The 23,509-nt window shown below is 49.3% G+C and overlaps 1 protein-coding gene across 2 annotated transcripts in view; it reads right to left on the reverse strand.

The window, feature by feature from the left end:
- Positions 1–2,352: 2,352 nt before the first annotated feature.
- IL15RA (interleukin 15 receptor subunit alpha) overlaps positions 2,353–23,509 on the reverse strand; it is a 110,761-nt gene continuing 89,604 nt past the window's right edge. Inside the window, exons 4-8 of one of the 2 annotated variants that reach the window (XM_075925172.2) lie at positions 22,311–22,688; positions 12,808–12,837; positions 12,283–12,337; positions 7,401–8,104; positions 2,353–3,332 (exon numbers count right to left, since the gene is read on the reverse strand). In XM_075925172.2, the coding sequence (XP_075781287.2) occupies positions 7,936–8,104; positions 12,283–12,337; positions 12,808–12,837; positions 22,311–22,688 (632 nt within the window). In that variant the 3' untranslated portion in view covers positions 2,353–3,332; positions 7,401–7,935. Of the gene's footprint in view, positions 3,333–7,400; positions 8,105–12,282; positions 12,338–12,807; positions 12,838–22,310; positions 22,722–23,509 lie in introns of both variants that reach the window. The other variant, XM_075925165.2, reaches the window with a different exon arrangement.

Here is a 23,509-nt window from a genome sequence, read left to right on the forward strand (position 1 = left end):
GGCTCAGGCTCCTGTGAAAGAGTGGAAAGCTTTTCCAGAGAATGCATAGACCATCAAGATTCACAGTGTTAATGCCACAAAAATGGAGGAACCAAGACATTCCATGTAAGAAGCTCTAGCGGGCTGGCCCCTGCCTAGCTGGGGAAAACATCTCTCTCCCTCAGTACCATACTGTGGCAGCTGCCAACAGCTGGTGCTGTTCGGACGTAACCCGTGGTTGGATAGACCAGCCATTTTCAAACTTTTTTCCTCATGACCCAGTTGAAGAAAATTCTTGATGCCAGCAACTCAACATAATTTGACTAGAGTGTGGGCTCCGGGGTGGGGCTGAGGATGAGCTTTGGAGTTTGAAGGGGGATTTAGCGTTGGTGGGGGTCAGGGCAGGGGCAGGAGGGACTTACTGAGTATGTCTAGACTACATGCCTCTGTCGCCAGAGACATGTAAATGAGACATACTGACATAGTCAATGAAGCGGGGATTTAAATATCCCCCGCTTCATTAGAATAAAAATGGCCGCCGCGTTGTGCTGGCTCAGTGGTTTGTTGGCACAACGCGGCAGTCAAGACGGGGATCGGTCGACAAGGAAAGCCTTCGCCGACCGGTCCTGTAAACCTCGTTGCACCCCTGTTTTATGGTGTATAAAAGAGGGTGGAACATTTTTTTTCTTCTGTTCATTTCTCTTCTCTCCCCCCCCCCCACATCCCACCCGAGAATGACCATTTGCTTAATTCATCCAAGTCCGATCGAAGCTGGAAGACTGGCGGCGAGCCAGTGCCGTGGGGCCAGCCCACTAAACCTGGGTGAAAACAGAGCAATTGAGAGGAGAGGGGCTGCTTGTTCCGGCTGTTTACATCATAGTCAAGCAGAACTACAAAACAACCCTAGGAACTGTGGTGCGCGATAGACATTGTGGAGAAAAGCGGTCTGTGTTAAAAACCTCATCGTTTCAGGGGGCTAATGTAACACCGACAGGCGGAATTCAGCCTGAGACGCTTGGCGCTGAGTGCATGAGTACCGCATGGGCTAGAAGCCAGCTGGCTCTCAACAAAGGCTGTAGAGCAGATTTATTTTTCTGTAAGTGGTCTCAATGCCACTAGATGCGACAGTGGACCACCCCCAGCAGGTGGGGGTTACACTAACTCCATACGTCCCCTGAGACATGGGGGGAGGGGAGTCTTCCTGCAAAATAAAAAAACACTGGCATTGTCCTGTCTAACGGTAAAGCGCGATCCAAGGGGTAAAACAACCGCTCAGCATGAAGTGGCAAAAAGGGCACAGGGGGAGTCCGTACACAGGCCTTTGTTAGAGGCTGCTCTCCAATGACATGGGCCACACAAACTGACTTTCAGGCTCTACCCATAAGGCATTGCTTTTAATTTTTTTTAAAGCTGATGACCATTGTGCAGTTTGGGGAGAGCGGGCCCAAGCATTAGCACGTCCGGGTGATCTGTGGCCTCATGGGGGGCGGAGAGGGGGAGGCAGGACGGCCCAGCTGGAGAAGGCAAGTCCAGCCCCACCTTTTCCACTGGAGACCCTGCCTCTTTTGCAACCTTCTTCCCCCCCCGTGAAGCCAAGTCAGCCCCCCTCCCCAGGTTACTGCCCTCAGCCCTCTTGTGCCCCCCAACCCAGCGGGTGGCATGGCCTCACCCTTCCCAGATGGCCAGAGCCCTTGAGGCAGCCAGCTGATCCTGGCCAGCCGAAGAGCCAGGCTGCACCCCAAGCCTTCTTGGATGGCTGTGGCCCCAGAATTCTGAGTGGCCAAGGAGTCGGGCTGTTGGGTTGTGTCTCAGCCTTCCTGGGTGGCCGGGGAGCCAGGCTGCCGCGCCGCGGCCCCAGCGCATCTGCAAAACCACAGGCGAGCCCAGGAGGTTTTGGGAAGGCAAAGCCTTCCCTTGCCTTGGGGTGTGTCTAGACTACATGCCTCCTTCGACGGAGGCATGTAGATTAGCCAGATCGGAAGAGGGAAATGAAGCCGCGATTAAAATAATCGCGGCTTCATTTAAATTTAAATGGCTGCCCCGATCTGCCGATCAGCTGTTTGTCGGCAGATCGGGGGAGTCTGGACGCGATGCCCCGACAAAGAAGCCTTTCTTCATCGGCACAGGTAAACCTGGTTTCACGAGGCTTACCTGTGTCGATGAAGAAAGGCTTCTTTGTCGGGGCATCGCGTCCAGACTCCCCCGATCTGCCGACAAACAGCTGATCGGCAGATCGGGGCAGCCATTTAAATTTAAATGAAGCCGCGATTATTTTAATCGCGGCTTCATTTCCCTCTTCCGATCTGGCTAATCTACATGCCTCCGTCGAAGGAGGCATGTAGTCTAGACACACCCTTGGTTACCTGCCGCCCACGTATGGCCCTGCCTGCTCTAGCCACACCGGTGCTGGCATAATGCAGAGTGACACCAATGCAAACTTCTCCTAAAGGCATGTAAAGTAGCGGTAATGTGTCGGTCTCAATCCTGGTGCAGCACGTCAGGGTCTTGTACTAGTGAAACGATGTTGCACTAGTTACACTGGTGCACGTCTTTGACAGCGCCAACGGGACCAAGGTGAACAAGGCAGTCCAATGGGGTCTGATGTAGGGTGGTGCGCTAGCACACGCTTGCTTTTAGCTGTTCCTGGAAACTGTCTTCCTTAGATGTGCCTGGAGCCGCGTTAATCATTTATCTGCACTTGTGCATGGCAGAAGGGGACCTAGGGACTTGGCTCTGGGCATGGATCAACCCTGGGACTGGAGTTCCTGGGCCCACCCAGTCGCCCCTCCCTCCTCCCTTTTGGATATGGCCAACTCCCCAGGCTGCCCGACCGCGCGTCTTCCTGGAGGCACGGAAAAAGGTACAGAGCGGCAGAAGCAGTCTATAAATAGGTTTATTAGATTCAGTGGCACCCAGCAGTGTGTCAACCTATTGCACTTCATGAGGGAAAGCACTGAACGAGGGCTGGTCCAAAATGACATCGGTGGCCTTCTTGGGAAGGAGCCTACGGAATATAGGTACTTGCCCTCCCTAGGAGGGAAATCGACAATGTAAAATATTAACAAAATAATTCCACTGCATGGGCCACTGTCTGGGAACCAAAAGAACTCCACTGCACTGTCTGGTGGGGGTGTGGTCCAAAGGACTCCAGTCTCTGGTCTTTGCAAGCTCCTGGGAGCAGGTTCTAATGTGTCTCCGAAAGATCCTCGAGTAAACTGTGGCTGGTCCCAGCGAGCCGGCCGTGGTTCAGACGGCGTTTTCTGGTCCTCAGACTTGCTGTTTACTCGGGATGTTGCTGGTAGAAGGAAAACGCGTCGTTTCCATCACTTGATGGCGTTGTAGGTAAATGCTGTCTGAAAAAGAGAGGAGAACAGAAGTCATAGAACCGAGGGGAGGAGAGATGGGCGAAGAACGGGGGGGGGGGTGCGTGTTTGGGCACCACTGGATGCAGGTAAGATGTGGCTTTAAGAAATGAGTTAGGTCCAAGGTGGGGAACCGTTTTTTTTTCTGACCCACAGAAAAATCAGTTGGGGGCCACACACAAGTGAGAAGCAAAAAGAAAAAAAAACCCTTCGCTGATGCAGACGCTCCCCGCCCGAGTCTAAGGGGGCCCAGGCTAGCAGATTTTTGTGTGCTCCAGCTTTGCTGTCGGATGGCAGGGGGTACGAACACCAGCACGGGCTCCCCAATGCTAGAGGGGGAGCCCTAAGCCTCGGGTCCAGACCCAGGTAAGCCAGGGGCTTCATCCAGCCCCCCCCCCCCCCGCCCTCCGGGCCTGGGGTTCCCCTACCCCGGTTTAGGTCCATGCACATGCAGGGAACAAAACGTCTCGTGGAACGTTATTGTGGGGGCAACAGGTGGGGATTGCTGCAGGGGGAGAGGCAGAATGCTTTTGGTAGCTGGAGGAGATAAAACGATATGCTCATCAAAGGCATGTGGCAAGTCCAAGTGGGCACAGTTGTTTCACAAAGAGAATAGTGCTTTCTGCAGAGACGTCTTGTCTCAACCCCTGACCATCGTATCAGGTTGGAGATCTCCAGGCCTTTTGTATCGATCTTTCTCAGCAGCACACCCCACCTAAATTTACTAGATGTATTTGGCCTTGGTGATCTCCGTATTATATTTCTTCATGCAGCGCACAGGCAACTGTGGAACTCCTTGCCAGAGGATGTGGTGAAGACTAGGACTTTAACAGCGTTCAAAAAAAAGCTAGATATATTCATGGAGGACAGGTTCATCAAGGGCTATGAGCCAGGATGGGTAGGGATGGTGGTCCTAGCCTCTGTTTCTCATGGGTTACAGGGGGGGAATCACTTGATGATTCTGTTAATTCCCCCTGGGGGCAGTTGGTATTGGCCACTGTCGGAAGACAGGACACTGGGCACCACTGGATGCAAGTAAGATGTGGCTTTAAGAACTTTGGTCTGACCCAGTATGGCCGTTCTTATGCAATAAGCCTTCGTGCTATGGCAGGTGTTCTCTGCCTTGTTTCCTTTTGAGTCTCCCCCACGTTATACGAACGCCACAGCTCACAGCTGGGTTTCAGCATATTAAAAGCCAAGGCCAGCATTAGGGGATAACAAGCAAAGTGATTACCTGGGACCTTGTGCTCCAAGGGGGCCACCCAGAGCTAAATTACTCTGGCTTCCACGTCGGCCTGGGGAAAAACAGCTTGGGCGTTGCATACATCCCCGAACAGCAGGGCTTGGGACTTGGCTTTCAGCCCTGAGCTCCAGTGACTCTAAAGCTGGCCTCATTCACTGGTTTCTTTTGGTCGACCCTCCCTCCCCCAAAACCTGCTCGCAGCCCCCGGGGAGTCTGGAATCTCAGGTTGAGAACCGCTGCTCTATAGCACCTCTCCAAACTCATGTTTCAGCAGGAGGACAGCTCCCGTACCGGGGGCTGCAGCCTGAGGCCTGCTTTAGTTTGGCAGGGAAACTGGCAGCCCTCAGCTACCGAACCAACTGACCACACAATGAGAGAGGCAGCTTTAGGGCCCTCCAAAGGAGACTGAGTCAGGGAAAGGAAACAGTCCACAATGGCTCTTTCTCTACAAGACTCCAAGGCTACGTCTACATTGGCCCCTATTCCGTAATAGGGATGCAAATGTAGCACTTTGGAATAGGCAAATCCACGGGGGATTTGAATATCCCCCGCGGCATTTGCATTTTCATGGCTGCCGCTTTTTTCCGGCTTGTAGATAAGCCGGAGAAAAGCACCAGTCTGGACGCGATCCTCCGGAAAATAAGCTCTTTTCTGGAGGATCTCTTATTCCTACTTTGAAGTGTCTACATTGGCCCCTATTCCGCAATAGGGATGCAAATGTAGCACTTTGGATTTTCATGGCTGCCGCTTATCTACAAGCCGGAGAAAAGCGCCAGTCTGGACGTGATCCTCCGGAAAATAAGCTCTTTTCCGGAGGATCTCTTATTCCTACTTTGAAGTAGGAATAAGAGATCCTCCAGAAAAGAGCTTATTTTCCGGAGGATCGCGTCCAGACTGGCGCTTTTCTCCGGCTTATCTACAAGCCGGAAAAAAGCGGCAGCCATAAAAATGCAAATGCCGCGGGGGATATTTAAATCCCCCGCGGATTTGCCTATTCCAAAGTGCTACATTTGCATCCCTATTACGGAATAGCGGCCAATGTAGACACAGCCCAAGCGTTCATTCTTCAACCCCTCTACCGCGCTGCTGCATGCATCCTAGTTCTAGAGCAATTCCCATTTCTCAGCTGCCTGATGGTTTCCTCCGAATTATCCTGCCCGGAGAGGCCGTGACTCAGCTTTTGGCGTACTCTGGAAGCTTTTGCCCTGAGTTGGACTGTTTCCTGGAGGCGTGGGACAAAATACCTACTGAATGCAAGATACCAGCACAGGAATGTTGCTCTTTTGCAACGGACCAAGGTCCATCGGAGTTGGCCGCTGATCAAGACAAGATACTCACTCCTGGCATGACAAAGGGAACGTGTGGCCAGCAAGGCTGACAGCTAGCGCAGGCTCAGGGACAAGGTGTGTGTGGGGGGGCCCAACTCTGCACCCCCAGAAGGAGCGGTGCCTTGGGAAGAAGAGGTAGAGCCTGAGGGGTGGTCTTGGCACCACCCGGACCACAGAACTGCCCCCCCCCCCCAGCCTTCATAGCCACGTGGAATGGCGCTCGTGGCAATTCAAAGGGGCCTGGAAGCTTCCGGCCACTATCATTGTCATGGTAACGGTGGTGGCTCGGAGCTTCAGGCCCCTTTGAAACACTGAGGCCTTGGGCAACAGCCCCATTTGCGCCCCCGAACCTCGTCAGCAGGCCTGTATTGGGTAAAAGAGGAACCTCCTTCTGACTGCAGCCAGTGGTCCGTTTGCAGCCCTGTGGCAGGAGGACGGCTGTCCCACATCACGGTCATCCTGTCTAGAGTATCTGCAGGTGCGCTGCATGAGGAGAGACCCTCTGTTCTTCCTCCAATTCTTAGGAAACCTTTTTCTTTACGGTCCTGCAGGAGTAACCCAGGGACTCAGAGAGGAAAGGCGGTCTAGTGATTCGGGCATTCGTCTGGGACAGGACAGCACCACGGTCACTTCCTGACTCTGCCACAGAGGTTTTGTGCGCTCTGGGGCATGTCGCTTACTCTCTGGATGACTCGGATCTCCTTCTGTGAGATGGGGATAATTAGCTGTGCCCCACAGACAGACAGAGAGAAATGTCAATAGTAAAGATTGCGAGGGGCTCGAATATTACACATGGCAAATAAGTACCTTGGATACACTCAAGTCATGGACACCAAAGATTCTGTCCTTCAATCTTTTATATCATCAATTTCTCTCTTGGTTTGGTGCTTGATAGATCTCTGTTGTTTTAAATACCTCCATCATATATCTTCCAGACTAAAGACTAGTCCTCACCTCTCTATGTAAGAAGGCAGCTTCCTCCCCATTCTGAGCCTCCATTAATTTTTTGTTTCCCTTCTTGGGACCGACCTTCTGTTCCATTTAGAGGTAAGGTCACTGAGTTCAAAACTCTGTTTCCCAGGGCAAAATTACTCATCACTGTGGCTTGCCCAATATCTTGTGCAATCTAGTTTCAAATGATCTAACAGCAGGGATTGCTTGGAACGCTATTCCACAAATGAACAGACCTCCAACTGTTGGGAAACATTTGGATGAACTTCTAAGTTTGCTCATCAAACGGGTTTCAATGAAGTTTGAGATTTTTTTTTTTTTATTCCTTATTTGAAATGTAAAAACGAAACTACTGAAAAATCCAAACAGCGGCAGTAGCACTCGAATGCTAATAGGTTTGGCGATCAGAAGTTCTGACCACCCACCACTCCAGCTGAAGTCGATGGAAAGTTGCAGGAGTTCCAGGCACCAGAAATGAAGGCCTAACGTTTGTTTCGGTACGAATTAAGTATATACAAAAGCTGTTTTGTAGCTCACCTTTATGTTCTCTCTGTCCTAGGTGGTCCTAGGCTGAGTTCTTCGCTCTCACCAACCGCTTCCTCTCTGGCATCCTCTTTGCTGTGTATAAAAGAGGCCACCTGACGTTTTTCAGAATTTTCCACCTGGATTGTTCTGCTTGGGCATTTAAATTCCTGAGTGGTTTCACTTTTGAAAGCAACCACCCATAAACATAAGAATTAAAAGATATGTCCAAGTCACCTAGACATTCTCTTATGGGCACAGGACATTCAGTCTGTTCGTAATTCAGCTCAAAGAATAGGGATGTAGTAGGATTTATGTGACCCTTCCTATCTTCTCTTTGAAACGATGGTGAGACAGGAAGCCGGTTCTTCTACATACCTGCCACCGCTTAGAAACAAGGCCGTATTTCCAGGCTCAAGGTGAGTAGCGAGCATATGGCAACGGACAAGCCAAGGTCTAATGAACCCGGCTTGTTGGTCTTTGTAAGCGGTAGCAATCCCTTCCCCTTTCAAGTTTAATGGAAGTGCTGGTTTTATGATGCCGTTTTTGCTCAACCCGTGGGAGTCGCGCAAGAGGACGGCATCATCTTCGTCTCTTCCGTTGGGTGGGGTGGCCCCTGCGTGTCATCGTCTGGCGGCGGCGTTCCGCCCCTTTGTTCTGACTCTACTACCCTCATGGGAATGGCCGGCATAGGTATCCTGTAGTGTTGCCTCCTGTGGCTGCGAAGGAAAAATGAATGGGATCAACCAATGGGATCTGCAGGGATGTGAAACGTCAGTGGGGAAACACAGAAATCACATCAGAGGGGTCGCCGTGTTAGTCTGAATCTGCAAAAGCGGCGAGGAGTCCTGTGGCACCTTATAGACTAACCGAAGTGTTGGAGCATAAGCTTTCGTGGGCAAAGACCCACTTCGTCAGATGCAGTTAGTCTATAAAGTACCACAGGACTCCTCGCTGCTTTTACAGACATCACAGAGAGTTGTGTAACTCACACACCTAGGCTGTGTCTACACTGGCGCGATCTTGCTGCCTGTCTACACTGGCCGCGAGTTCTTGTGCAAGAACACTGACGTTCTAATGTATGAAATCAGGGCTTCTTGCGCAAGAACTATGATGCTCCCGCTCAGGAATAAGTCCTTTTGCACAACTGTTCTTGGGCAAGAGGTCAGTGCAGACAGGCAACATTAATTTCTTGCGCAAGAAAGCCCAATGGTTAAAATGGCCATCAGAGCCTTCTTGCGCAAGAGAACATCTACACTGGCATGGATGCTCTTGCGCAAAAGCACATCTCTTGCGCAAAGGCACATGCCAGTGTAGACACTCTCTTCTGGAAGAGTTTTTGCACAAGAACTCTTCCGCAAAAGAGCTCTTGCGCAAAATCAGTGTAGACATAGCCCTAGTGTGGTTCGTTGTCCCATGCAGTGGCACGTAGGCCACAGCAACGGTTAAGACCACGAGACTTCTACAGCATGGGCTAAGAGCCAGGAGGCTTTTAGCTCAGAGGGTAGAGGTTCCTATACTAAGCTCCAAAGGCTCCAGGTTCAAATCCACCTAGTAGTAGTTGCAGTCTTTAATTATTGACTAATTACACACCAGGAAATGGTTCTTTATTAGCCTGGGGTAGGGAGTCTTTTTTGGGTCGGGGGCTGCTGACCCACAGAAAAATCAGTCGGGGCTGCACATGAGTGAGAAGCAAAAAAACCCAACCCACTAACAACTAAACCCCGACTGAGAAGACGAAAGACACTCTTCGCATTCCCCTCACACACCAGGGCGTAGGGGGGGGCCAGGTTAGTAGATTTTGTGCGCTCCAGCCCCACAGGGGAACAGCTGGAGTACCAGCCCAGGCTCCCCAATGCTGGGGGGGGGAGCCCCGAGCCTTGAGGGCTGGATCCAGGCAAGCCGGGGGCCACATCTGGGCTGAGGTTCCCACGCAGTAGGGCTTTGTTACAGCCTGACTTTTGTGGGGTTGTAAACAAGCCTTCATGCAAATGAGACTCAAACCCACAGAAACTAGAGATGGAAAAGATCTACTTGAGGAGTTTATGCAACCCATCTACAGGCCTAGCAGGACATCACCGATCTCTCTGGACAATATTTGTGAGTGCTCGGAAGTGTCGAATTTTAAAATGAGTCATCTCCCGGGCCTCCTACCAAATTCCTTTGGAGGCTGTTTCACAATCTCAGCAGCTTGTGACCGTTTTCTGCTAATGGTTTGGCTCACGCTTGCCTTTCCAATTTCATTGCCTAGATTCAGATGCCTAGTTTCACCGTTTGTACATCCACTCAAAAATGTCCCTTCCGTCTGCCATGTTTACACATTGCAAATCTGTTAGTGAGTGCTATGAAGCCCTGGCAATAACGACCCTGTAAAGTTTGCGTAAGAAAACTCGGTTCCAAGTTTCTGTTTTTCTAGCAGATACAGGGCTCGGGTTTGAAAAGTGGCCTCTTTTTTGTTGGCGTGGCATTCCACTTACACCAACCTGTGTGGATTTGCCTGCCTATGTGACCAGGTTCACAAATTGGACACTTTGCTCTCTCAAGGACTCTGTTTATTCCCACGGTTAATTACGGAGGTAGCGATCTATGGGCAAAACAATGGAGACAGGTTAAAGTCCCCTTTTAAAATGGGCTCTTTGAGCTTTCTTTCTCTGTGACTCTCGGTTGCCCCTTACATAATTATTGCTCTTCTGAACTCTTTTCCCAGTGCAATACAAAAAACGATGCTAATACTGTGATTAGGACTAGGGATGTTAAATATCGGTTAATTGAATAGTCGAGTAACCTCATGAATTCTTATTGGTTAGTCGACTAGTCTATAATCCCCTGGGGCGGGGCCAGCAGCAGTGCGGGGTGGCAGCAGCCCCTGTCTGCGGTGTGTGTGTGTGGGGGGTCTGATCTCCTGGACCTGGCGTGAGCCAGAACTAAGCCAGGCTGCTGGCCAACCTGCTAAAAAAACTACTGGTTTTGGTGGGGGAGGGAGGGAAATGTGTGTAGTCTATAGCATTAACCTATGAGCTTTTGCTTATTGGTTAATCGACTACACTATTACATCCCTAACTGGGACGCCTTGGAAGTAGGTTTCATTTTAAAAATTTAAATTAACAGAACATGAAAGACGGCTTATAAAATAGGAGGCTATTTACGAATACAAGCAACAGCCTCGGTGATACACATACGAACAGTCCCCGAGTTACGCGGATCCGACCAGGGAGACATACAAACAGTCTCCAGCAGACCAGGGAGAGGAAGCGTCTGGGCTGTCCGCTGCCCGCGTGCTCCGGGGCTTTGCTCTGCTTTGCTCCCCATCCCCCTGGTCTGACTAGGGGGACGGGGAGCAAAGCAGAGCAAAGCCCCGGAGCACGTGGGCTGACCAGGGGGACGGGGAGCAAAGCAGAGCAAAGCCCCAGAGCACGCAGGCAGCGGACAGCCCAGACACGTCTGGGCTGCCCGCTGCCCGCGTGTTCCGCCGCTTTGCTCCCCGTCCCCCTGGTCTGCAGACCAGGGGGACGGGGAGCAAAGCAGAGCAAAGCCGTGGAGCCCGAAGGCAGCAGGACAGCCACAGCGCGTCTGGGCTGTCCTGCTGCCCCTGTGCTCCGCGGCTTTGCTCCGGACGCCTGTGGTACAGCAGCTGGGGCGCTGCCGGTTGGTCCCGTAGCGCCGCTCTGGGCGCTACTGGACCAACCCAGCAGCACCCCAGCTGCTCTGCCCCAGGTGTCCTGATTCAGCCACTGCTGGTCAGTTTCAGCAGCGGCTGAATCAGGACGCCTGGGGCAGAGCAGCTTGGGTGCTGCTGGGTTGGTCCAGCGGTGGTGCTACTGGACCAACCCAGCAGCACCCCAGCTGCTCTGCCCCAGGCGTCCCCAAGTAAGCCGCTGCTGAAACTGACCAGTGGCTGACTACAGGAAGCCCCTGCCCCGGGCTTCCTGGAATCAGCCGCTGATCAGTTTCAGCAGCAGCTGACTTGGGGATGCCTGGGGTTCTTAAGTTGAATCTGTATGTAAGTCAGAACTGGCGTCCAGATTCAGCCGCTGTTGAAACTGATCGGTTTCAGCAGTGGCTGAATCTGGACGCCAGTTCCGACTTACATACAAATTCAACTTAAGAACAAACCTACAGTCCCTATCTTGTACGTAACCCGGGGACTGCCTGTACTTTGCAATTTGGAAACAGTGATTTACTAGCATCCAGGCGAATGTCACTGTGTATAGAGCAGTATTTCTTAAACTGTGTTCCGTGGCACACCAGTATGCTGCGAGGCAGTCAGAGATGTGCTGCGGAGCGCAACAGAATTCAAAATGGCAACCCTTAAAGGGGCAAGCGACTTTTTTTTTTTTTTTTGCTCAATAACTTTCCCCTGACCTTTTTTTTCCCTCAATAACTTTCCCCCAAACCCTTTTTTCCCCGACCTTGTTTTTTTCCTCAACCAAAAATCCTTAGTGTTCCTCATAAAAAAAAATTGTTTAGTGTTCCTGGTTTTAAAAAGTTTAAGAAACACGGGTGTAGAGGGCGAGCACAGAGACTGTTCCCCAGTTCAGTTCCAAGTAAGCCTATTTTGAGGATGCAAGCAGAATTTAAAAATCTACTTGAGGAGGGAAAGTCCTAAGTAGGAAAGTCCTCAGCACAGGACACAATGTATTCCACTCATAAGTACTTAAGAGCAGCTTAACCAATGTGTCCCCAGGGAAAACCAGGCTCAGCTGGAGAAACAGATTGTGAGTAGGCGTCTCGAACTGGCCAAGGGATTAAGATGCACAGCTGCACAATGCTCATGTGAATGAATGGGAGTTGTTGTGCGTCTAGCTTTCCTGCATGGCTTGGAAAATCTGCAGGCTGCTTCTTCCTTGCAACTTGGCACCCGGGTGTCGTTCCATAATGACATTCTTGGCATACTTACACTCGCCTCCAGAGACACCCCAGAGCAACAGCTGTAATAATCAGGATGGGAAGCCCTGCCAGAAAAGAAAAGAAAACAAAAACTAAACGCTTTTGTATTCTAAATAAAGGCCATGACCCAACCACTCCAAGATGAATAACCCCTGGCGTCCTGGCCAAATTTGAGTTCTAGTCAATGGCTCTGCTTTTTAGGGAAAGTACCAACCGCATCTTTAGATCATTAACGGGGCTGGTACGGTACCCTGATTTACATCTCATTTGCAAGATGATTCTTTCTGTAGCCCAGTACTCATCCGACTGTGGCAAGGCCCCGATTACCCGGACAGTATTGCTTTCTACAGTGCAATGCGCTTTCTTCTTAGGAGTTTCTCCAAGCCAAACACCGAGCAGATGGGACACTAGCGGGAGCCGATGCAAGTCCAGTCTGAGCTAGATTTGGCTGCTGGCGTTGAAACAAACAACACAACCTCCCCACCCCCCTCCGGTTTACAGACCGGTAAGCTTAACAGAGTGGAACAGTTCTTACCCACAGACGAGAGCATAATGCGGGTGGAAGCTGTAAAAGAACACAGAGGGGTTGATGGTCACAGATGGATTGCCATTCCACACGTGCCATAAGCATGTAGCCCCCGCCCGCACCAAAGCGACAGAGTTCCACCGTAAGCAAAGCAAACCCAACCGCAGTGCTGTAATGTCCGACTGCCTGTGTGTGACTCATAAGGGGCCGGGGGAAAAAGGTACTTGGCTTGTCTCATTCGTGTCTGGTTTGCCTCATTTCGGAGAGCCTTGGATGAACGGGGGAAAGGCCAAATTAGGCCTCGGTGGAAGTGGGTGCCCCTCCATTGACTCCACGAAGGTCTGATTAGGAACCCGAAGGCTGGATTTCGCCTTCTGATTCTGCATTAAAGAACAAGTTAAGGCCAGATTGTGCTTGGTGCTTACTCAGAAGATAGAGACGCGGGTAGGAACGTTCCCACTGCGTTCTCCTGTATGGTACGTCTAGACTACATGGCTCCGTCGACGGAGCCATGTAGATTTGTTGTTTTGGCAAAGGCAAAGGAAGACGCGATTTAAATGATCGCAGCTTCATTTACATTTACATGGCTGCCGCGCTGAGCTGACAAACAGCTGATCAGCTGTTTGTCCGCTCAGCGCGCTAGTCTGGACGCTCCCCTGCCGACATCAAAGCCCTTTGTCGGCAGCCCCGTTATTCCTCGTGGGATGAGGTTTACCGGGGCTGCCGAGAAAGGGCTTTGATGTCGGCAGGGGAGTGTCCAGACTAGCGCGCTGAGCGGACAAACAGCTGATCAGCTGTTTGACGGCTCAGTGCGGCAGCCATGTAAATGTAAATGAAGCCGCGATCATTTAAATCGTGGCTTCATTTGCCTTTGCCTATGCGTCTAATCTACATGCCTCTGCTGACAGAGGCATGTAGTCTAGACACAGCCGTAGTTCCTCTCTCCTGTGCATGGGAGTGATTGCTCCTGGTGGCCTTGGGCTGCCTGCACACCCGAGGGAGTTGGGAAGGGGCAGAGGTGACAGATCCCAGCTCTCCTGTTGCACAAGCTAGGATGTAGGACTGGGATCATGGAACACTAGAACTGGAAGGGAGCTCAAGAGGGCGTCAAGTCCAGTCCCCTGACCACACGGCGGGACCAAGCATGGTCTAGCTCATCCCTGAGGATAGCTCAGGAGTTTGAACACTGGCCTGCTAAATCCAGGGTTCAAAACTTGGGGGGCTGTTTAGGGAGGTGGGGTGAATCTGTCAGGGATGGTACTTAGTAGGGCAGGGGACTGGATTGGATGACTTCTTGAGGTCTCTTCCAGCTCTACGAGACAGCTATATCTCCATACATTATTATAACCTGCTCTTAAATATTTCCAGTGATAGAGATTCCACAACCTCCCTGGGCAATTTACTCCAGTGTTAGGAACCTTTTCCTAATGTCCAACCTAAACCTCCTCTTGCTGCAATTTAAGCCCATTGCTTCTTGTCCTAAGGACTTTCTAGCAGACAAAATTCATCATCTAATCTTATTCCTAGTAGAGCTGGCTGGCGATGGCGGGAGAAGCATTCTGCGCCTATTTTCAGCCACGAAAATGTTTCTCTTTCTTCCTCTCCCTGACTGAGGTTGAGGGAACGCTCCGACAAAAATTTAGTAACATCCCTGCTTCAAACAATGGTCCAGTGCTACCTATTTGTTTTGTTAGGACGTCCCATTTCAGTGATTTTATTATCATTGCTAGTTCCATTTTTTTTCCACATTGACTTTCTGTTTTCAAAGCCGGGGATGTAAAGAAGTGCCCAGAACATACCTACACACAGCCTGTAGTATGCAACACCCACAGCAACTGGGTGAACGGTCCCACCGGTAACATGGTATGCAGACAACTGATATTACCCAAATTCAACATCTCACAGGGGGCATCTCTTTATTGTTAATTAAATTAACACTTCCCCCAAGTAGGACTCACTTATCAAACATGTGCCCAAAGTGTCTTCCCACAACAGCAGGGTAATTCCGAGTTTTCCCTGCAGAATCTCCCTTTCTTCCTGTTAGTTTTTTTTTGCATTCGGGATGGTGTGAAATAGTGGTCCCCAACTTTTTGGGGCTGCTGGGGGTAGGGCTACTCACGCACTGAGTGTCTGGGGGTGAGGCCGCTCACATCCCGCATGCTCGGGGGCGGGACTGTGCGTGCGCTGGGCGCCCGGGGGCAGGGCCACCCCTGCACCACGCGCCCAGAGCCGGCACCGTGCATGTGTCACGCGCCTGGGGCAGGGCCACGTTGGGGACCACTGGTGTGGAATGTATTACATACTTTGAAGAGTTTGTCTGTTTGTGGGTTTGTTTATGGAAAAGAAAGTCATACTTTGCGATTATGTACAGACACCAAATATTGCCTAAACAATTCTGCCACTTAAATTAGCTGAATGCACTATATTTTACACCGGAATATGCCAGGTGAAAGGTTTAAATAATTATTTTTGTTTTTCGTCACGGGAAAAAAAAGTCCTGGTTGTTATGATTAAAGTTCATAAAAAAAAGATTTGCTAACAAAATTAAAATCGCGTCGCCTAGTAAACTGTCATTTTAGTGCGAAGAAAATTGTCACTGTTACAAATCACAATATAATTCCAATTAGTTGCAGAAAGAATAATGGAAGGTTTTCGAGTTTCTGATTCAAATGTACTAGGTATGGTAATTTATTCAATACAGTGAATAATGTTTGAAGCTGAAATCCTACACATTTAAAACGGTTCTTTTACTTCTCTTTTGCAAGCACATTAAGATTCTACGGTGTATATTTAATTTCCTAAACTTTCCTATCAGTGTAATCTACGCAAATAATAACTTGGCCCTGCCCTCGCCTGCTAGCCTCTTATATTCCTGAACGTAGCGAATAAGACCAGATGGGCGGTTGTCAGGATGAGTCAGCCAAATAGCCCTGCATCACCCTACTGTTTCTAAAACCTGATCTGTCAAACCATAGGTATGTGGGGAGGAAGGGGGCAATTGCCCCCAGGGTCTGATGATTCAAAAGGACCCAAAATCCTGGGCCTTTAAACCACTGCTGGAGCCCCCTTCTACCTGAGGCCCCGCCCCTTCTGGGAGCACGGAATTGCCTCCTCTTGCCTGGGCGAGGCTGTTATTACTGCAAAAGGTAATAACAAAATGTTTTTTAAGTACATCAGAAGCAGGAAGCCAGCTAAACAACCAGTGGGCCCCTGGATGATCGAGATCCAAAAGGAGCACTTAACAACGATAAAGTCATCGTGGAGAAACTAAATGAATTCTTTGCTTCAGTCTTCACAGCTGAGGATGTTAGGGAGATTCCCAAATCTGCACCGTCCTTTGTGGGTGACAAATCTGAGGACTTGTCACAGATTGAAGTGTCATTAGAGGAGGTTGCGGAATTAATTGATAAACTTAACAGTAACAAGTCACCGGGACCAGATGGTATTCACCTAAGAGAGCTGAAAGAACTCAAATGTGAAATTGCGGAACTATTAACTGTGGTTTGTAACCTATCCTTTACATCAGCTTCTGTACCCAATGACTGGAAGATAGCTAATGTAACGCCAATATATAAAAAGGACTCTAGAGGCGATCCTGGCAATTACAGACCAGTAAGTCTAACCTCAGTACCAGGCAAATTAGTTGAAACAATAGTAAAGAATAAAATTGTCAGACACATAGAAGAACATAATTTGTTGGGCAAAAGTCAATATGTTTTCTGTAAAGGGAAATCATGTCTTACTAATCTATTAGAGTTCTTTGAAGGGGGTCAACAAACATGTGGACAAGGAAGATATAGTAAATATAGTGTACTTAGATTTCCAGAAAGCCTTTGACAAGGTCCCTCACCAAAGGCTCATACGTAAATTAAGTTGTCTGGGATAAGAGGGAAGATCCTTTTATGGACTGAGAACTGGTTAAAAGATAGGAAACAAAGGGTAGGAATAAATGATAAATTTTCAGAATGGAGAGAGGTAACTAGGGGTGTTCCCCAAGGGTCAGTCCTAAGACCAATCCTATTCAACTTATTCATAAATGATCTGGAGAAAGGGGTAAACAGTGAGGTGGCAAAGTTTGCAGATGATACTAAACTGCTCAAGGTAGTTAAGACCAAAGGAGACTGTGAAGAACTTCAAAAAGCTCTCACCAAACTAAGTGACTGGACAACAAAATGGCAAATGAAGTTTAATGTGGATAAATGTAAAGTAATGCACATTGAAAAAATAACCCCAACTAGACATAAAATATGATGGGGGCTAATTTAGCAACAACTAATCAGGAAAGAGATCTTGGAGTCATCATGGATAGGTCTCTGAAGACGTCCACGCAGTGTGCAGCGGCTGTCCAAAAAGCAAACAGGATGTTAGGCATCATTAAAAAAGGGATAGAGAATAAGATGGAGAATATCTTATTGCCCTTATATAAATCCATGGTACACCCACCTCTTGAATATTGTGTACCGATGTGGTCACTTCATCTTAAAAAAGATATATTTTGCCATTAGAAAAGGTTCAGAGAAGGGCAACTAAAATGATGAGGGGTTTGGAACGGGTTCCATATGAGGAGACGTTAAAGAGACTGGGACTTTTCAGCTTGGAAAAGAGGAGACTGAGGGAGGATATGAGAGAGGTCTATAAAATCATGAGTGGTGTGGAGAAAGTGAATAAGGAAAAGTTATTTACTTGTTCCCATAATATAAGAACTAGGGACCACCACATGAAACTAATGGGCAGCAGGTTTAAAACAAATAAAAGGATGTTCTTCTTCACACAGCACATAGTCAATCTGTGGAACTCCTTGCCTGAGGAGGTTGTGAAGGCTAGGACTATAACACGGTTTAAAAGAGAACTAGATAAATTCATGGAGGTTAAGTCCATCAATGGCTATTAGCCAGTATGGGTAAGGAATGGTGTCCCTGGCCTCTGTTTGCCAGAGGGTGGAGATGGATGGCAGGAGAGAGATCGCTTGATCATTACCTGTTCGGTTCACTCCCTCTGGGAAACCTAGCATTGGCCATTGTCGACAGACAGGGTACTGGGCTGCATGGACCTTTGGTCTGATCCAGTATGGCCATTCTTATGTTTTTATGCTCTCCCCTGCCTATGATTGAATGAAAGAAAGGGACGTTGGACGACTGAAGCTGCTCGACTCCCCTGGCAGCATCATACCCTCTTCCTGTTTATTCTTCCCTTATAAGCTAGGAAAACGGACAGTAAGCAGACACATATCAAGGCGACGTGCTGATTTCCGAGACTTACAATTTGGCAGGATTTCACCCATTTTTCCTGATGGCTCCGCCTAGAGAACCTACTTTAAAAAGCAAGCAGGTGTCGGGAGGGGAGACCCACCATGCAGCGGGTTAGCAGGTGGGACAGGTGTCTTTAGATTGTAGCTGCTGGCCGTGGGTTTAACTCTGACCCAGCCTGACAGATGGAGGGGAGTTGGTTTGACGTTTCATCCAGTCCCCGGCGTTTGTTTAGGGGACGCCTCCGCGTCTGGCTGGGTTGGCTGCCACTGCTCAAGGAGGCTGGAATGGCTCGGCACGCTGCACGTCCGGGCCGGCCCGGCACTGGGGAGACCCCAGGCCGGAATAGCAGAGGGCAGTGGTTTGTGACTGAGGCGAACTGGCAGAGCTGGGACAGGATGAGACCAGTAGGAGGCGCTGCGGATTAGCAAACCGATGTAACGGTGAACAGGGGACTTTATTACAGCGCTGGGTGGGCTAAGGTTGGGGCCGAGGCCTTTTTGTGAGGTAAAACGGAGTGTGGCTGGGCCCATGGGTGCTGCATAGGCCCCTGGCCCGGTGAGCACAGGGCTGGAGAAACACTGTGGCCATGCCTAGGATGAGCAGCTCCCCTTCTTTCTCATCCTTCTCTTGTTCAGGCCTGACTCATAACGCCCCACCCTACGGCCGGTGCAGAAGATAAAGATGCCGTCGGCTTCCTCTCTGTAACGGATTGGGCAGGGAGCAGTCAGGAGGCCCAGAGACACAATGGCTACGTCTACACTGCCCCCGTTTGGCGCAAGAAAATACGCAAATGAGGCGAAGCGATGAATATCACCGCGCTTCATTTGCATACTTAATGAGCCACCATTTTGCGCAAGGGGCTTTTGCGCAAAACCCCCCTCTTGCGCAAGAGCCGTTCTGCTGCTTTTTTTCAGGAAGAACGGCTCTTGCGCAAAAGCCCCTGGCACAAAATGGTGGCTCATTAAATATGCAAATGAGGCACGGCGATATTCACCGCTTTGCCTCATTTGCATATTTTCTTGCACAAGAGAGGGGAGTGTAGACGTAGCCAATGTGAATTACAAGAGCTGGGGAAGGATGAAAGAACCAGGGGTCTAAGCAACTCAGTGGGGCAGACGAGGCTCCAAGACCCGCGCGGTGTGTTTGTGGGTGGGGGGGGGGGCTGGCTTCCAGAGAGTGGGGTGGGATGGTGAAAGGCTATGGGGGAGATGGGGGAATCTGGAGGCCCAGTAGACGCATCTGAGGGCAGACGGGAGGGGAAGAGAACAGAAAGTCACGTGGGACGAGTAACATCTTGGCAAGGGGAGAGGGGACAGACAGGACAATGGGTGAGAACAATAAAAAGGAGAGAAAAAGAACAGAAGAAAATGTTAGAAGGCTAGAAGAGGAGACAGGACGGGAAGAACAGCAGCAGGGAAGAATGAAGCAACCGGAAAAGACGCACACATTTAAGGACAGATTACTTGTTCTTTTCTCCCACTCCACAAAGCCTAGACAGGGCCAAACCATTCCCCGTTCTTGGCCTCTGGAAAAGGAAACCTCCCCTTTCTGGTCAATGCAAGGAGATCAAACTGGGAGCAACAAGTTAGACATCTTGATCCTTATTCGGGTACCGAAATGGTTGTGAGAGATGCTCCCATCAACACAAATGGGGCCTTCGAGAGGCTCCGTCACTCTGAAAAGAGGCCTTCTCTACGCACCCACGTTTGAAATCCAGCTGCCATGTCCCCATATGTACATCTCCATAGGAGCTTTGCATCTCGCTTGTGTGTGTGTGTGTTACAGAAGCAGCAATGAGCAAGGAAGGGAGGCAGGGGTGGTTTCCTCCTAAGCAGGTTAACAGCAAAGACTGTTTAGTAGAAGCATAGCAAAGTCCCTGATACAAAGGATCCCTCGGGCTTTCCTTTCATGGCCGTATCAATCCTGACGAGGAAGATGCAGACGGCACAGAGCTGCCTGCATCCAGAACTTGCATCTGTTTAGTTAACCTGGCACATAATGCGGAAACGATACTCTTATTGGGTTATTTCATGTCAGCATAACCCAATTTTCTTTTTAATGGCTTAAACTCATTGAAATAAGGCATTCCGACACCGAAATACAGGGGGTCCCCACTATAAGTCGCCCGGATATACGTCCGTTCCACACTAAAGTCGTTGATGTTTGTTGGAACTGATGGGCTGTGTCTAGACTGACAAGTTTTTCCGCAAAAGCAGGTGGTTTTGCGGAAAAACTTGCCAGCTGTCTACACTGGCCGCTTGAATTTCCATAAGAACACTGACTTCTTACTGTCTGAAATCAGTGCTTCTTGCGGAAATACTATGCTGCTCCCGTTCGGGCAAAAGCCTTTTTGTGCAAAAGGACCAGTGTAGACAGCTCAGATTTGTTTTGCGCAAAAAAGCCCCGATGATGAAAATGGCAATCGGGGCTTTTTTGCAGAAAAGCGCGTCTAGATTGGCACGGATGCTTTTCCGCAAAAAATGCTTTTGCGGAAAAGCGTCCGTGCCAATCTAGATGCTCTTTTCTGCAAATACTTTTAACGGAAAACTTTTCCGTTAAAAGCATTTGCGGAAAATCATGCCAGTCTAGACGTAGCCATGCATTATAAGTCCACCCATTCCCCACTATAAGTTGTGCAAAACACTCCCCCCAGTTTGCTTACATTGAAGTCAGCTGCGGGAAAAAAATTCCCTGCTTTACATTGTTTCGCTATAAGTCCAAGTTTTTTGGAACGTATCTTGGTCTTATAGCAAGGATGCCCTGTAAGAGTCATCTAAACTTGCTTTGGTTTGACTATTATTATTTCTATTATTATTTCTAAAGAATGCCGGTTGTGGCTCGTTGGTAGATCTCATTGTACTAGGAAAACACAGACCAAACACCATCCTATGCCTACTATGGCAGAAGGCAGCAATATTAGTCAGAACAACAGGGCAGGGGGTTTTCCACCAATTTAGTTAAACCGGTACAACTTTGTGTGTGGACACTGAGCGTATGTCTACACAGCAACATTATTTCGAAATAACTTAGTCCGCATCTACACAACAGGCAGTTATTTCGAAATAGGGTCAAAATGCTGTCAAGCTGGAGGATTTCTTACTCCGACTCTTGTAACCCTCATTGGATAGGAAGTTGGAGGAAGAGGGCTCTATTTCAAAATAAACACTCCTCATTTCGAAATAAGCTATTTTGAAATAAGCGACGCAATTGACGTAGTTTACTTTGTGTCGCTTATTTTGAGTTAAGCGCTGTTGTGTAGATGCACTCTTACGTTGATTTTCAAACAGGCTTACTTCAGATTAGACTGCCACTGTAAAGGTTTGTTTCTATGCAAATTGGAACCAAAATAATGTAAGTTGTTTTAATTCACAGCTTTAGTTATTTCCGGGCAGACCTGGGTTTGGACACTACTTATGTCAACTGAAGAGTATATGATATCAGTGCAAAGGAAGCTGATATTTGTACTGAATTTAATGTATTGGACTAGGATGCTTTTATTTACTTTAATTCCGGGTGGGATATAAGCCAGAAAGCTGAGTTCAGGGTGTCCACACTGGGGTTTGTATCAGTTTAACTAAATTTTTTTAAACCGATTTAAGTGAAGTCAGTGCAGCTTCTGTGTGTAGACAAAACCCGAGGTAAACTGGTGCCGTGTGTGTTTGTGGGAAAGGCCACAGATGCGTGTAGTCCTGTGCACGTAGTCCATTTCAGTATCAGGTACTAGGTGATATAGAAAGGCTGTGTCTACACTGGCCACTTATTCCAGAAAATCAGCCGCTTTTCCGGAATAACTTGCCAGCTGTCTACACCGGCCCCTTGAATTTCCGGAAAAGCAATGACAATCTACTGTAAAATCATCAGTGCTTTTCCGGAAAAACTATGCTGCTCCCGTTCGGGCAAAAGTCCTTTTCCGGAAAACTGTTCCGGAAAAGGGCCAGTGTAGACAGCCCAGATTTCTTTTCCGCAAAAAAACCCCGATCGCAAAAATGACGATCGGGGCTTTTTTCCGGAAAAGCGCGTCTACATTGGCACGGACGCTTTTCCAGAAAAAGTGCTTTTCCGGAAAAGCATCCTGCCAATGTAGACGCGCTTTTTCCGGAAATACTTATAACGGAAAACTGTTCCGTTTTAAGCATTTCCGGAAAAGGGTGCCAGTGTAGACGTAGTCTTTAAATAGTTAAACCAGGTGCCCTGCCGGCAGAGCCGTTAATGGGTTAGTTTTGCTCATGCGGTTAGAACACTAGGGGTTGGGTGGTGACAAACCTGTAGTGTCATGGGTGGCTGCCGTGGAAAGCTGTGTTGAGTCTCCCGTGGTCACACTGGTGGGCTCTGCTGTTGACCAATCTCCTGCTGCTGTAACTGTTTCCAACACCGGCTCTTCAGTCCAGAGCTGGGAGGGGGAGGTGTCCTGGGCGGCTGTGGTGCCCCGTGATGGAGGGTCTTCCGTGGTCTCGCGAGCAGGCCCCTTGGATGACCTGTTCTCAGTTGCGGTGGTGGCCAGGGTCCCCCGGGAAGGCATATCAGTCCTGAGCTGGGAGGTGGGGCTTTCAAGGGATGGTGTGGAGGCCATGACTGGGGCGGTGGTAATCTCTGCAGGGACTCTGGTGACTGGCTGCTTAGCTGGCGTAAAAGTCTTTGACTCTAGCAAGTGATTAAATACACTCTTAGCCTCGTCTGCAAGACACGGGAACGGTTGTTTTCATTTAAATGATTTATGTCCCCATAGTGAGTCAACGTGGCCTCCCGCTGACCCAGAGGAGGAAACTCCCACAAAAACTCCTTGGTGGGCGGTGCCAGAACCACCCAGCCCTGCCCACAGGACACAGGAAGTGAAATCTGGGAGCTTTCCTTCTTATACCCCCAGCTTTCACTTCCTGTTTCCTGTGGGCGGGGCTGAGTGGTTCTGGCACCGCCCACCAAGGGTTTTTTGTGGGAGTTTCCGCCTCTGGATCAGCAGAAGGCCACGCTGACTCAATACAGTCCCCTTTTGGGCAAGTGCGTAAACAGATGCCCAGCTCAGAAATCCATGGCATTGCTCTCTTGCTTAAAGGGCAGCCTACGAAAAGGATCTTTCTGAATCAAGATCTTAAAGACTAAAAACGTGGACATCTCCTACCCAGAGTAACTCTTCCCTGGGGAGTTATCTCAATTGAGTGCTCTTGTCTCCGGGTTACAAGGCAGAAGTTTACTGGAAATCAAATAGTATAGTGAGCTCTATATTTAACTTCTTAATAGACTATTGTATATTGTTGCAATAGCTTCCAGTCCTGAAGCTTCTAGTCTGGGCTACGCTCCATTGTGTCAAATCTTGTATAAACACACCGTGCAAGCCAGATGGTCCTTAAACTGAAAGCTGACAATCTGACTTAAATGTGGCACTATCAAGTAGTGTAGCAAACAGCAGAGAAGGCCGGAGGAGGAGGAGATAAGGAGAGATCAGAGTCAGGAGAGTGGCCAAGGAT

Source organism: Pelodiscus sinensis, chromosome 1 (genome assembly GCF_052426305.1).
Source record: "Pelodiscus sinensis isolate ZL-2025 chromosome 1, ASM5242630v1, whole genome shotgun sequence".
Taxonomy (NCBI): domain Eukaryota; kingdom Metazoa; phylum Chordata; order Testudines; family Trionychidae; genus Pelodiscus; species Pelodiscus sinensis.